The following is a 13,633-nucleotide window of genomic DNA, read 5'->3' as shown; positions in this document are numbered from 1 at the left end:
TTTGCTGCCATATTTTTGTTTAAAAATTGCTAAGTTGAACATGAAAGACCGACTACAAAATTGCTCAGATTTACACAAAACATTCATGGCTAACTTTACGCTTTTCGGTTTTTGAGAACATTTGATGACCAATTACTGCAACTGCTTATTACTGTGCATTTACAAGAAACCACTGTATAATCAAAAACAACAAGCCTGCCCAGAGAGCAGCTGTGGGACTTTTGCAAGTTTTCTGTGTTCCCAAGAAATCGATGCAGTGACTTCCCTCCAGAGCCCTTGCTTTGTGCTGACAACATTAGCATATGAGAAATCAACACTCTGAATAGAAATACGGGCTTAACAAAAGGTAATCTTCTGCAAATATGAATTTATGTGCAAAGAAATGCCCAGAGGGAATAGAAAATGGAAGATGTCAGAGTCTCAACCTCCCTGCGTTAATAAGGCTTCTTCTATGATTGGGAGAACCGGACAGTTGCACAACGGAGCCAAGATGTAAATGCCTTCCCTACCTCTGTAACAGGCACACTTAGGTCTAGAAGACTATGTGGTTTTACTCCAACAATAAGAGACAGACAATGCAAAAAAAAAAAAAAAAAAAGTAAACAGCAATTGGTCTCTACTGCATCCATAAATGAGCACTCCTTACAGCTTAAAAGCAGATTTTAGTTTTCATGATCAAAATGTAAACGCTGGGGGTTACATCAGTGCAGACTCCCTAATCCTGTCTTCCAAAGCACTCAAGCAGCCCTTCTCCTGTTTTAGCACAAGGAGGGTGAAATCCTTGGCCCTTCCTTTTGCCAATCACTGCTTTGTCACAGTGAGCATGGCTGTACCCCAACACAAAGCAGGTCCAAGAGGACAATGCCCCCCGCCCAGGGTGGCCAGAATAATGGGCCTTGAGTATGACTCAGTCCCAGGAGTTCTGCTTTTGAGGTTCCCAGGGAAAGGGGAAAAAAATATCCCATTGGTACAGCAAGGTCCAAAAAGACCATTCTCTATTTTTGAGCTTGGATGCAACATCCCGTTTGCTCACCACGTAGAGCTGTCTCCAGATGGTGGACCACTCTCGGAGTGTCGTGGTGACTTCCTGTATGAGTGGGAGGTCGCCTGGGATGACCGTTTCATGTTGCCTAAGGAGAAGGAGGAAAGGACAGCCAAGTTCATGGTTTCAATGGAGTCTGCAAGTTGTACCTTGTAAATTCCAAATCTAGTCCACAGAATTAAATATTTAAGCCAATGGAGAGAAAATATACAAGTAAGACTGTGTCCACACATAGGAATACACACACCTCTAAGAACGACAGGTAATATTTGTACAGAACCTGAGTGTGTTCATGTATTACCCTACAAGTAAAGGCGTCTACCTCATGTGTCAAGGTAAGATGAAGGAGGCAAATAATATCCCATTGAAAGTCTTCAAAACGTCAAGGTCTGAGAGTACATTTGTAATATGTGTACCCATCTATCTTATAGATGCCATAAATTATAACCAATCTGTGTGGCATTAAAAGGCAGGTTTGAGTTAAGATGATTTTTACATTTCCATCATGCATAAAACTCATTATATGGTAATACATGAAGCAGTTATCCTTGGTTGAAATACAAATGAGGCGACAGCTCTCAAATGCTCTCAAAAGTCCAGAGATACTTTATCTGATCCCAACACTTTATCTGATCCCAACACTTGGATTATCCTTTCCCTTTTCTCTGCACCTGGAAAGGTGAACCCTTGACTTATTCTTAACTTGCTATCTATTTATGCTTTTTTTTTTAAATCATATCAGCCATTGATCGTTTTCTGGTCACATGCTCTGCATCAGGCCCGATGATGAAGAAGACTCAGAACCCTTGAGACCAGGTAAGAGATTGAAAGGTGGGTTGTAAAATTAGGCCACCTGGCCCCAGAGGTCCCGAACAGACAGGACTCCAACCAGCATGGAATGTCCTGGGATTCCAAGACAGGTTCCACCTACATATCTTGATTTGGCTGGAGCTGAGATCAGTGGGTAGGACTCTTGGTTTGGCTCACACAGGGGTTTAGGCCTGCAATAGCCCACTGATGGTGGGGACTCTCAAAGGAAGAAACCGTGAAGTCCTTGAGAGAAAATCAGTCTCTGTGGACAGGGCTGGCCACATGTAGCACCTGGAGCAACAGGAATCGGATGTCTGAGGCAGGGGTGCATATGAGACCCCCCATCCCCACCCCTTTTAGGAATTTCCCTCTCATGGAACATTATCAGTGTCTATTACAGGATGTGGTCATTACAGCAGCCCTGCCAAGCCTGTCACCAAGGTTCCCAGTAAGGATCCTGATGAAAATGTGGTTCATTACACTCTGCAATACCATCCTTAGAAAGCCTCTGGGAGGATTTCTCTTCTCTCACAGGGTGAGCATATGTGTCAGCAACTGCGATGCTTCTGTCCTCCAGATCCTATTTCATGCTGAGTCCACTGGGCTCTTGCACTGGCTTGCAGAAGCTTGGAGCTCAACGAGATGGCCCTGCTTGCACTATGACTAGAGGGCCTCGATGCTCATCCCCTGTCCTGGTCTCAGTTCTGGATCCTTCTCACTTCCTCCCTCTTTGCAGGCCTGATCTGTCCCTGGAACTAGCGTGCCAACTGGCTCTAATGTATCTGATCTGGCTGTGTTGTATTATCATCTCTGTAACCACCTCACTACCTGCAAGCAGTAGGTAATGTACAAACCCAACAACAGCTGCCTCGGTAAGACCTACGGAGAGAACATCATACAGGGCACATGGAAGAAAGGCCAGGACACAGCAGACACTCGGCCAATGGTGGTGGCTCCTTAGTTACTTGGCTCTAAATGATCAAGGGGGGAACAAGTCAGGGCTGGAGGCCCTGATCTGAGCATCATCCACAGAGAGGAAACACAACAACATAGGCACCCTCAAATGGAAGGGCAAGAGAAGGCTAGGAGACAGGCAAGGAGAGCCCCCTGGGAGCAGTGGGCAGGGGGGACATAGGTTATAATGGCAGCAACAGAAATAGACAAGGAGCTTCAGTGAAGGGGACAGCCATGTGTCCAAGACTGTAGGAAAGAGCCAGAAGAGCAGCCCTGACACTGGAAGCTTGGAAATCAGGAGGTGCTTGCAGCCATGGGAGCGTGGAAGAGGGGACAAATGGGAACTGCCTTGGCTAGAGGGAGAAAGGGAATCACTGGCAGCTGGCACACAGCAATGATGTGGGATGTCTGAAAGCGAAGGGAGCACAGAAAGAAGAAACCCTGCAAAAGAGTTGGAGTAATAACCCTGGAGAGCAAGGAGGCAGGTGGGGTGGGATGACAGAGTGGCCTGCCCCATAGAGGAGGAAGGATAGAGGGTAGGGGAGGAGAGGGAAGGGGAGGGGAGGGGAGAGCAGGGGAGGGGAAGGTCCACAGATCTCCAGAGGAAAGGAGGAGCAGTGAGACCACCTGTCAAGTCTGAAGGCAGGAGGGTCTTTACAAGGAGGGAGGCAGAGGGCAGCTGGCATGGGCGGGAGCAGCAGCAGAGCAAACACAGGGAGCCCCAAAGCATCAGCAGGAATGTGTTTTTGAAGTGCTCATGTCCCCAGGACACCATTCACTCGCTCACCCCAGGGCATCTCCAGGAGCCCCAGTAATGGGGGCCAGTGTCTGTCTGTCTGTCTGTCTGCATGGGAGTGACTCCACTCACTGAGAATCAAAATAACCTCCCGTCCACATTACTATGATGCTTCACAATTAGATTCTCCATATATTCTTTTGTATACTCAGGGTGCTTTCTAACAAACATTAATCACAGTCTGACTTCTATATCGATTCTGATACAGAGAAATGTAAAATACAATCAATGCATACTTTATTTCATTATTTCCACAAGAGTCAAAACTCTCCTTTTTTCTTTCCTTCCCTTTAAAACTCTGCACACAAAACATCTAATCTATATAAAAAAATATATATATATATACTGTATTACAGGTCATCACCATCTAGGCCTCTAAATTATTTTCTTCATTTTATTTTTTTTTCTTCATTTTAATTATGCATCATGCAACTACAGAACCTGAGCTAGTCCTTTTCATATGTTAAAAGTACAGTGCTTGGGAAGGCAATTTTGTAATCAGCCAAAGAGATGTCATTATGCAGTAATCATATGATTAGTAATTTTATAATTTACATATTTAACTGAGGGTGAAGATGCAGAAGAGACAAAAAAGGAAAACATTTTAATGCTCCTTCTTCCAAGTTCACACCTGGCTATTCATTTGCCATTCCTGCCTAATGGGTTCTCGTTCTATAAAAGTCCTTTTAATGATCTTATACATCAGTTTTATGACCTCTAAGAAACATACATCACAATTAGACAAAATGTAAATTCACACACGTCCCAATTTACCACCTGTTGCTTCACCCTAAACTCCATTTGTGTCACAGCCTGCAAAGTTTTCCAGAAAAACGGACTCGGAGTTGGGGGCTGGAGGCTCTACCGGGTGGGACTGCTGATGGAGAAGCAGAGAGCACTGGACCAACACTACCCAAAATCGACATTGGGTGTAAAGAGCACGACTGCAGGTACAGTGCTGACTTCAGACTTTTCAAAGGTTGAAAGCCATTTTGTACATACGTCTCCATTCCAAGTCCCCTTTTTCACCCCAGAACTCCTGTCCCATCACGGTCACTCACGCCCGCATCCAACCCTGACAGGCCCTGCTATACAGACGATCAGCAAAGCCAAATACAATCATCACGTTTCTTTACTTAAACATTAAGACCAGACTCACCCTTTTCCTTCAACTATGGCTTCTTTAAGATGAATATATGAAGCAGGAAATATACCCTTTGGAGGAAAAAAAAAATTGTTTTATTATCAACTTGAATACCAACCAAAAATCAAAAACCACTCTGAAAACGTGTGGATAGGGATGGGTAGACCACTATTAATTCAGCGAGTCTTACAGTAAAGTCTCATATACAACATAGTGGGAAAAACAGGAAACATAAACTCAGCCTGATTTTGTTTCATGGAGACTACAGACCTCTCAAAAGGAAGAAAACAGAAGCAATCTGTGTGCAAGGAAAGAAGCGCACAGGGCTTTTTCCTGAATCATCTCCATAGGACGTACCTTGTGTCCAGGGCTGCCCTTGACATGGGCAGATCAAAAACCAGCAGATGCCTAAAAACAATCTCTGATGATGGTCTTTGACAATTCTTTCTTTCAAAAAATCTAAAATGGCCATCAAAAGTGGGACTTCCACCATCATTTATCGTCATGTATGCATCTAGGACTACTTACCTGACCCACAGATTTCTCATCAATCTCCCAACAGAGGGACCATCTGAGAAAACACAGAAAGTGGGCAAATTTTGCCCAAATTCGCAAGACTCCTAGACACCAGCTTCCGTTAACACAGAGCTCTGCACTGCCCAAGTGCAGCTCACTTGGGGCCTAGCAGCATGGTGTGCCAGGCAGAGTTTCTCAAGGGCAAGTTCAGTGTCAGACACCATCCGTAAAGTGCTAGCAGCTTTACCAAGACTTTCTGTCTTGCTTCCTAAGCAAGCAAAACAGCTCCCTTTGTGACATGAGGCAGAAATGAGCATCTGAAAGCGGGCAGTGGGGCAGGAGGTGCTGGGACCCTGGGCAGCACAACCCAGCCAGACAGTTTCCTGTATGAGATTTAGTGCATGCAGCAGAAATCTACTCAGTGGCATTGGTGGTTTCCAGGCACCTGTTGTGTGAACAGGAACTTCTGATTGCGTTTCCCTGGCATCTGGCCCCAAAGGATTTACACAGGAGGACCAGAAACCACAACTACTAATCATGTCAGGAGGGGCATGGGTACCACTGATTCATGTTCCTCCTGCCTACTAGGAAAGCCTGAATTTCACATATAGAAGAATTATCACAGAGATGGCAGCAGTTGTACAGAAAGACAGTGGCCACTGTCAGTGAGCAACAAAAGGGGCCAAAGGGTCCCAAAGCTGGGAGCTTCACCAGGTCCCAGTTGTTTCGGACACCTCCAAATCCCCAGGATGCCTCCAGGAGCAGCACATGTGATGTCAATATCTGCACTCAGATGGAGGGGGGAAGAAAACAAATATGCCAGCCTCGTCCGTGTCCAGAAGCAAAGATACCCCTCCATCTCAGTAAACCTGCTCTGGGGCAGCACAAAGCCAGGGAAGGAAAAGTAGAAGGCAGAGCGAGGACACACGTGGAGGCTTGAAATGAGCAATCTCTCCAGCTGGGGTAGTTTAAAACTGGTCCAGATGAACGACATCTGTGTGAATAGCTATACAGGGGACGGTTCCAGAACAGTTGGGAGCCTGGATTACTGGGGGCCAAGTCCCTTCTCTGCATTGCCTAGACAGAGCCCACTACAAAAATCATACTATGGGGACAACTGGGTGGCTCAGTGGTTGGGTGGCTGCCTTCAGCTGAGATCGTGATCCCGGGATCTGGGATCCAGTCCCGCATTAGGCTCCTTCAGAGAGGCTGCTTCTCCCTCTGCCTGTGTCTCTGCCATTCTCTCTCTCTCCCTCTCTCTGTGTCTCTCATGAAAACATAAATAAAAAATCCTTTTAAAAAAAATCATACTATCTTTAAGGGCTTCACAACTGCCTCATCTTCCAATGAGGATTTTAGAAGAAGAAATGAATACAGCCCCACCCAGCTGTACTGCACCAATGAGTTGTAAAGCCGGCGAACCCCAGTGAAGGGCAGGAAGGACAGCAGTTCAGGGAGGCACGGGGGGGGGGGGGGCACGATGACGATGGTAGAAAGGATCCCAAGCTGAGGAAGGTGGTACCAAATACCAAATAAGCATCAACGGAAAGTGAACAGTTTGCCTGGGGCGAGCCCAGCACGTGAAGCTCCAGCTATGCTGTGTGGCTATGGAGGGAGACAGTGTCAAGAACCTCCTCCCTTTTTAATAAAATCCTCAACTGTGGCTTTCTCATATAAAAGTAGAGTTTCATCTGCAGGAATACATTCTTTGGGACACCTGGGTGGCTCAGTGGTTGAGCACCTGCCTTCAGCTCAAGTTGTGATCCCAGGGTCCCAGGATCAAGTCTCACATCAGGTTCCCTGCTGGGAGCTTGCTTCTCCCTCTGCCTGTGTCTCTGCCTCTCTCTGTGTGTCTCTCATGAATAAATAAATAAAATCTTAAAAAAAAAAAAAAAAAGCGGGGGGGGGGATATATTCATTACAGGAGGGGAGATCAGTGTGAAAATAGAACTTTCCCTGGAGAAATCTACCCCACCACCACGTGGTTCGAATCCACCTTGTTCAAACCTCAAGTCTCTTGGTCACTGTGAAGACCCAAAGCCCAGTCTGAGGCTGGCAGGGCAGGGTAGGAGGTCCTTGCTCCAATGTGTGGATCTGACTCACCAATACTCCTAACTGCATCTCTCCTATAAGAACACCACAGCACTATGCCAGAGGAGGGCTGCCCTGCAGCTCAACCTGGGCCCTTCCTAAAAGACTTGCCCAGCAGGGCCTGGCTGCAGGGTTTCTGGGGGAAGCAGGGCAGGCAGGTCCCATGCTTGAGCCACTTAGACTTTGGAAGCCTTAAGTTCCAGGCCCAGGACCACATGAGGAGTCCAGCCCAGTAAGGAGACCATGAGAGGCAATGTTAAGAAATAGAAGTAAAATGAACTGTCTTGTCAAGCCTAAGTAGATATTAAAGTGTGTAAGTTAACATGGACAGAGCTTAATCACAGCTTTAGAGTGGACATTATTTCAAAACCATGGAATAAAACAGAAGGGCCATAATTAGGCCATGTGAAGCTAAAAACGGAGAAGCCACCACAGAACTGTATATGGGAGTATCCACCACAAGGATCGAGGTGTAATTGCAGGTCCTGGTTTCAGGAGTTCAAACCACCATGCACGCACGCACGCACACATACTGCCCTGGAAAGCAGCACCTTTCTTTTGCAGGTGACTTAGTTTGAAGATAGTCATACCCAAGAGGAAAACCAGCATGCGTGAGCTTTGCAAACCTGTTGTCATCAAGGATAATACTAAGACTGAAAATCATGAGTATTTTTTTTTCCTGAAGTCATAATACCAGGTCATTCTCTCCCGCCTCCCACACTTAAAGAGGACCTGATGTTGTACCAGGAAAAGAAGATTGCACCATTCGTGATGACAGGTCAGCAATGCGCCGCAGCCCAGTGGCTCCATCCTGGAAGTAAAGCTGCTGTTTCTGGGTACATGTATTGTTCAAACAAAAAACAATTCGGAGTAGCCCACATGTCAGCCCACATGTGTTTTAGGTTCAGAGAAGGAGATATATAAGGAAACCCCGCAGACACAAATGGGATGGGAATGATCTCCTTTCACAGTGTGGTGAATGAATGGAAAGGCACTGGGGTTCAGAAAAAGGACTTACCTTCTTAGACTTTTTTCGTAAGGTGTAACCTCTGTACCACCCTAAACAAACACAAAGTTGCAACAGTTAGAGAAGGAGGAGACATCACAGGGCCCCCACAATACCTTCCTGTCCTGCAGAATTCACTGCCTTGCAGATCCAGGGAGATCACTTTGTCACCAGTAATCAGTAACCCTAACACCGTGGAAATAGACTGGGAGGTTCCAGAATGGGTCTCGAAACTGCCAGGCTAGTGGCCTTAAACACACCGCCAGCTCCCTCATCTCTGTCGGTTGCTGGAGACCCCGAAGCGGTCAATCTGAAGTTAAGCAGCACAGTCCCAGGAGGGAACATCGTCCTAGGGACCACTCATCCCGGAGCGGGCTCCTTGGGGATACACTGCCCTATCTCTCCCTCTAAGTGATGAGGAGAGGCGTCCCTGCCAAGTGCACATACCAGCATCCCCAGATCATCAACAAGTGCCCCACAACAGAGCATCTATTGAGCGCTAACTTCCTCCCTCCTCAACCCAGAGACGCTGTGTCCCGGAGCAGCCTGTGATCTCACAGAGAGCTTCTGTGGCAAAGACTCAGCCCTCCACAGGAAGCACCAGGCCCAGAAACATGAACCCACCTAGCCCCTGGGATCTGGCCTAGACTCAAGTTCTCACTGCCTCCATGTGGGGAGGAAGCTAAAGCCAGGCTTTCTATAATAGCTAGCACAATATAAATGCTAACCGGAAGGGGCCATTTGATGGCAGAGCAGCTCCCTTGGCACCTCCCGTCAAGTCGAGGGCAGAAACTGTCCCTGCAGGAGCCCTGGGGGTGCAGGGCCAGTGACCAGCCTCCCAATAGCCCCACCTCGCGTGACGTCCTGGCTGCTTCCTTACACTCGCAAGTCACCCTGGCCACCTTGCTCAGGAAAGTCAATCCAAAGCTCAGACACATTCTAACTCTGCCTACAGGAACACAAGGACCCGGTCTGAGAATTTCAGGAGCACCCCAAAAGTGCAAGTTGGGTAAATTCCCAGAGAATAACCAAATATTAGACTCTTACACAGTATCAGAAACTCAAAGCTCAGAAGCTAGCGATGTCTGAGTGAGCTCAGAAGATTGCCCCGCTAAAGAGCAAATCATGTTACCAACCCGGGGCACAGAGGGTGATCACAGACCAGAAAGTGACACAGTGGAAATGAGCAAAGTCCTCAAGGGATTATTAACAGATGCTTTCTAAGCATTCAGAACAGGAGATGGACATTCCCAGGATCCTTGCAAAGACCTAATGGTGACCGCTTGGCTTTCTTGACAATGGGACTCAGAGATCGACTGGGAGCCCTGCAGACGCTAAGTGTCTAGATCTCTGCTGCACATGTGGAGATGATCTCTGAGAGCCATGCTGTCTAAACCTCGCTGGCTCCTGCGTGCCGGCCCAGAACCTGCGCCCATCTAGGGCGGCGTTCACAGACATTGCAACAGAGAAAGGGGAAGCCGATGCAGTCACCAGCCCACATCTAGAGCCAAACCAATGCTATAGTTACTCAGTTTTAAGGACGGTCTTCCATCCCGTCATTATAGCCTTCCCACATCTTCATTATGATCATGCCCTTTCTTTTCTGAAACTGACAAGGGATGGATGTTCTAGAACGTATACGGAAAGACTGCACAGAGACAAGAAAAAGACAGAAGCCAAGTAAAAAAGAGTCATACTTATCAACAGTGTACAAAAGGTGTCCAAGGGCTTACCACGTATGAAGAGACGGCTCCAACCTAATAATAATCAAACACAATTTAACTGCACAAATTTTACTGGTAAAAATGGTAATGATGTAGGATATAGGCACAGCCCTGGGCGCTGGGGGAGAGTGGAGCCAACAGCAACCGAAAGGCAGCAGCCTGAGCCACCCAGGTGCCCAATAAAAAAAAATATTTAAAAAAAAAAAAAAAAAGAAAGGCAGCAGCCATCCCTACCTAGGCCACACAGCTTGCAACCAGCACCCCCAACCTGGGAATGCATCCCTGGGGAAGACATGCGCACACCCATCCGTGCACGGCGGGATGGATGCACAAGGCTCGCGGCAGCAGGACACAGAGGGTTGCAAGTGGAGGAGATCCGAGTGCCCAGAACCGAGAAGGCTGTGGGTAAAACACAGGGGGCGCACACACAGCAGTGGGAGCTGTGACCTAAACATATACTAAAAATACACAGGGGTGCATCTTAGAATATAGCTCGGAATAACAAAGTAACAAACACACAGAGAGCTACACCCACATCTATATGCATGAAAAGTACACAGGCATGCCACACAGTACAACACAGGCAAACAAAAAAATCCACTTAAAACACAAGTTAAACGGTTTTCTGTGGGAAGAGGGAGGAGAGAGAGATGAGCCACGGGAATAAAAGGTAGGAAGTCCTTTTGGTTTTTTAATGTTATAATAATAGAGGGAGTTTCTTTTTTAATTGCCTTCCTAGGCAAAATGAAAACCTATCCTGTTCCTCCCCAAGATTATTTGCATTACATTCTTCCTTCAACCAACTGAGCCCACACACTGTGTGCCAGAGACTGCACTGGACAGAGCAAACTAGAGAAAGAGATGGGACCCAGTCTCTGCCCTCCGTGACCCCCTAAGACAAGCAGGGGCCAAACCACGTTGCAGGGCAGAGATGTCAGCATGAAGGAGAGAGGACATCCCTGCCCTGGTCTCTCACAGGGGAGGGAGGGGATCTAAGAGAACACAGACCAGGCTGCTCTAAGGGGAATGAGCAAGAGGGGGTGAGGCTAGGACCAGGAGGGTCCACGGTCAGTCAGTAGCAGTACTGGGCCAGTAACTTCTTCTCCCAGGAAGGGCTCACAGGTGGTCTCTATGGAGTTAACTGGCATGCTCCCAGCAAGAGTCCCGCACCTCAGAGACAGGTAAGGATGGGCAAGACACAGCCCTGAAACTCAGGGGGCACAGAATCCAGCACAGGAAAATGGAAACCAAGTCAGCGAGCCCCATACAGCATTCTCAGCAGAACAAGAGGAGGAACACACGCACATCCATGTCCAGGGGTGGTGCCAGGAGGGGACAGACCAGGCTGAGCGAGGGAGGCCGGAGGCAGGCAGCAAGGAGCTGTCACCCAGACAGGTGAGCTTGGACTGGGTCTTCAAGGAGGACTTGTGGTCAGTCAGATGGAGGAGGGAGGAGTCACGCCAGGCACAGCAGCGTGTGGACAGGTGCATTCACTGCGCCCTGAGAAACCAGGCAGCAAAGCCTGGACAAGCACGAGGAAGCAGCTGGACTTTCTGCAAGGATGGACAGGCGAGGACCACATCACCGGGTCCTGGGATCTGCCCAGTTCACAAGTAGCTGCCTGAAGATGGACAGGACGTTCATTTGTGTCAGGTGTACGGTGTCCTGTGCCCTAAGTACTGAACGGCAAGAGAGCCAAACTCCAGAGGCGACCAAATCCTGTCCTGAAAGACAGCATCCACGTGCACGGTGGGCATTCTGGAGAAAGAACCAACAGGTGTCCTGCTTGTAACATTTTGCAGGCACCAGAGGGGCAGACCCAGCCCCACAGCTGGAGGCTCTGAGAGCAACATAACCACCCTCAGGTAGACAGTAACCACAGCTACGGGGCCCTTCCATTGGGCCAGGGCCAGGTGGCCAGTCGGCTGCGACCAGTCGCAAGGGATGCTTGCTGAGTGGAGGCCGGCTGGAGGGCTCACAGGTCCTCAAAGAAATGTGAACCTTATCAATTTGACTGCCTCTTTCAATCTGTCATGGGTTAAACTGTGTCCCTCAAAATAGATGTCGACGTCCTCACTGTATCTGCAAACATGAACTTATTTGGAAATAAGGTCTCTGCAGACGATCAGGTTAAAATGAATTCATTACAGCAGGCCACAAACCAAAATGACCAGTGTCCACGTACACAGGGAAAGCAGAGACACAGGGAGACTGCCACAGAAATGAGAGTGTTGTATCTACAATCTAAATACCACCAGAAAAAATAAAATAAGATTATAATAAAATAAAATAAAATAAAATAAAATAAAATAAAATAAAATAAAATAAAATAAAATAATAAAATAAATAAAATAATAAAATAAAATAAAATAAAATAAAATAAAATAAAATAAAATAAAATAAAATAAAATAAAATAAAATCCACCAGAGACTGTTGGCAAGCTGCCAGAAGCTGCGGAGACGTAAGGAACAGCACCTCCCTCAAAGCCCTTCAGGAGAAGCAACCTTGGGCAGCCCCGGTGGCCCAGCAGTTTAGCGCCGCCTTCTGCCTGGGGTATGATCCTGGAGTCCCAGGATCGAGTCCCACATCGGGCTCCCTGCATGGAGCCTGCTTCTCCCTCTGCCTATGTCTCTGCCTCTCTCTCTCTCTATCTCTGTCTGTCATGAATAAATAAATAAAATCTTTAAAAAAAAAACAAAAAGGAGAAGCAACCCTGCAGATGCCATGATTGCAGATAACCGGCTTCTAGAACCCAGAGAGACTACGTCTCTCCGTTGAGGCTGCCCAGTGTGGTCCTTTGTTATAGATGCCCCAGGAAACTCACACTATCTCACAAGACCTTCAGTTAACAGATGCTGAGACACAAAAAGGAAGTGAGGTACGGGGCACCTGGGTGGCTCAGTGGTTGAGCATCTCCATTTGGCTTAGGGAGTGATCCTGAGGTCCTGGGATCAAGTCCCACTTCGGGCTCCCTGGAGGGAGCCTGCTTCTCCCTCTGCCAGTGTCTCTGCCTCTTTCTGTGTGTCTCTCATGAATAAATAAAAAATAAATAAAAATAAAATCTTTAAAAAAAAATAAGTGAGGTGCATTTTGTAAGAAAACACATCATTACCCCACTTTAAAAATACAGATATTTTCAGTTCCAGTGTAGTGGCTGAATCAAAAGAGTAACTTCCTAATCTTTGCACATTGTCTGCAAGCTCCCTGACGTATGGCATCTAGCACCCAGTGTAGAAACAAGCAGGTGGCAGGATCGGCATATGCCCTCGGCCACTCAAGAGTCACTTTATAAACACAGGATCTTGGCTCACCTCTCCTGTCTGGTTGAGCCAGGACACTGCTTAATGGCAGGGACGTGCCCTCAGTGACCCCTCCATGCTCCTTCCACCCCCACAGTGACCTGGACGCTGCTTCTTCTTTGTCCTCTGCTCCAGGCCTTCATGAGCCTGCGAGAGGTAAATTAACCATAACTTAAAGGTAAATTTGTTCTTTGAACCTTACTATAAAGAGTGATCATCTAGAATTTATATTCTCTGCAGAAAGCCAAGT

General features: G+C 47.3%; 1 protein-coding gene across 2 annotated transcripts in view; it reads right to left on the bottom strand.

The window, feature by feature from the left end:
• Positions 1 to 13,633, bottom strand: part of DOCK1 (dedicator of cytokinesis 1) — a 495,561-nt gene that overhangs the window by 423,698 nt on the left and 58,230 nt on the right. For both annotated transcript variants that reach the window (XM_072740395.1, XM_072740396.1), the window contains exons 3-5: positions 8,372 to 8,412; positions 4,762 to 4,817; positions 1,034 to 1,130 (exon numbers count right to left, since the gene is read on the bottom strand). In XM_072740395.1, the coding sequence (XP_072596496.1) occupies positions 1,034 to 1,130; positions 4,762 to 4,817; positions 8,372 to 8,412 (194 nt within the window). The remainder of the gene's footprint in view (positions 1 to 1,033; positions 1,131 to 4,761; positions 4,818 to 8,371; positions 8,413 to 13,633) is intronic.

This window comes from Vulpes vulpes, chromosome 15 (genome assembly GCF_048418805.1).
Source record: "Vulpes vulpes isolate BD-2025 chromosome 15, VulVul3, whole genome shotgun sequence".
NCBI lineage: Eukaryota > Metazoa > Chordata > Mammalia > Carnivora > Canidae > Vulpes > Vulpes vulpes.
The sequence above is the reverse complement of the archived record's forward strand: the minus strand, read 5'-3'. Positions and strand labels throughout refer to the sequence as shown.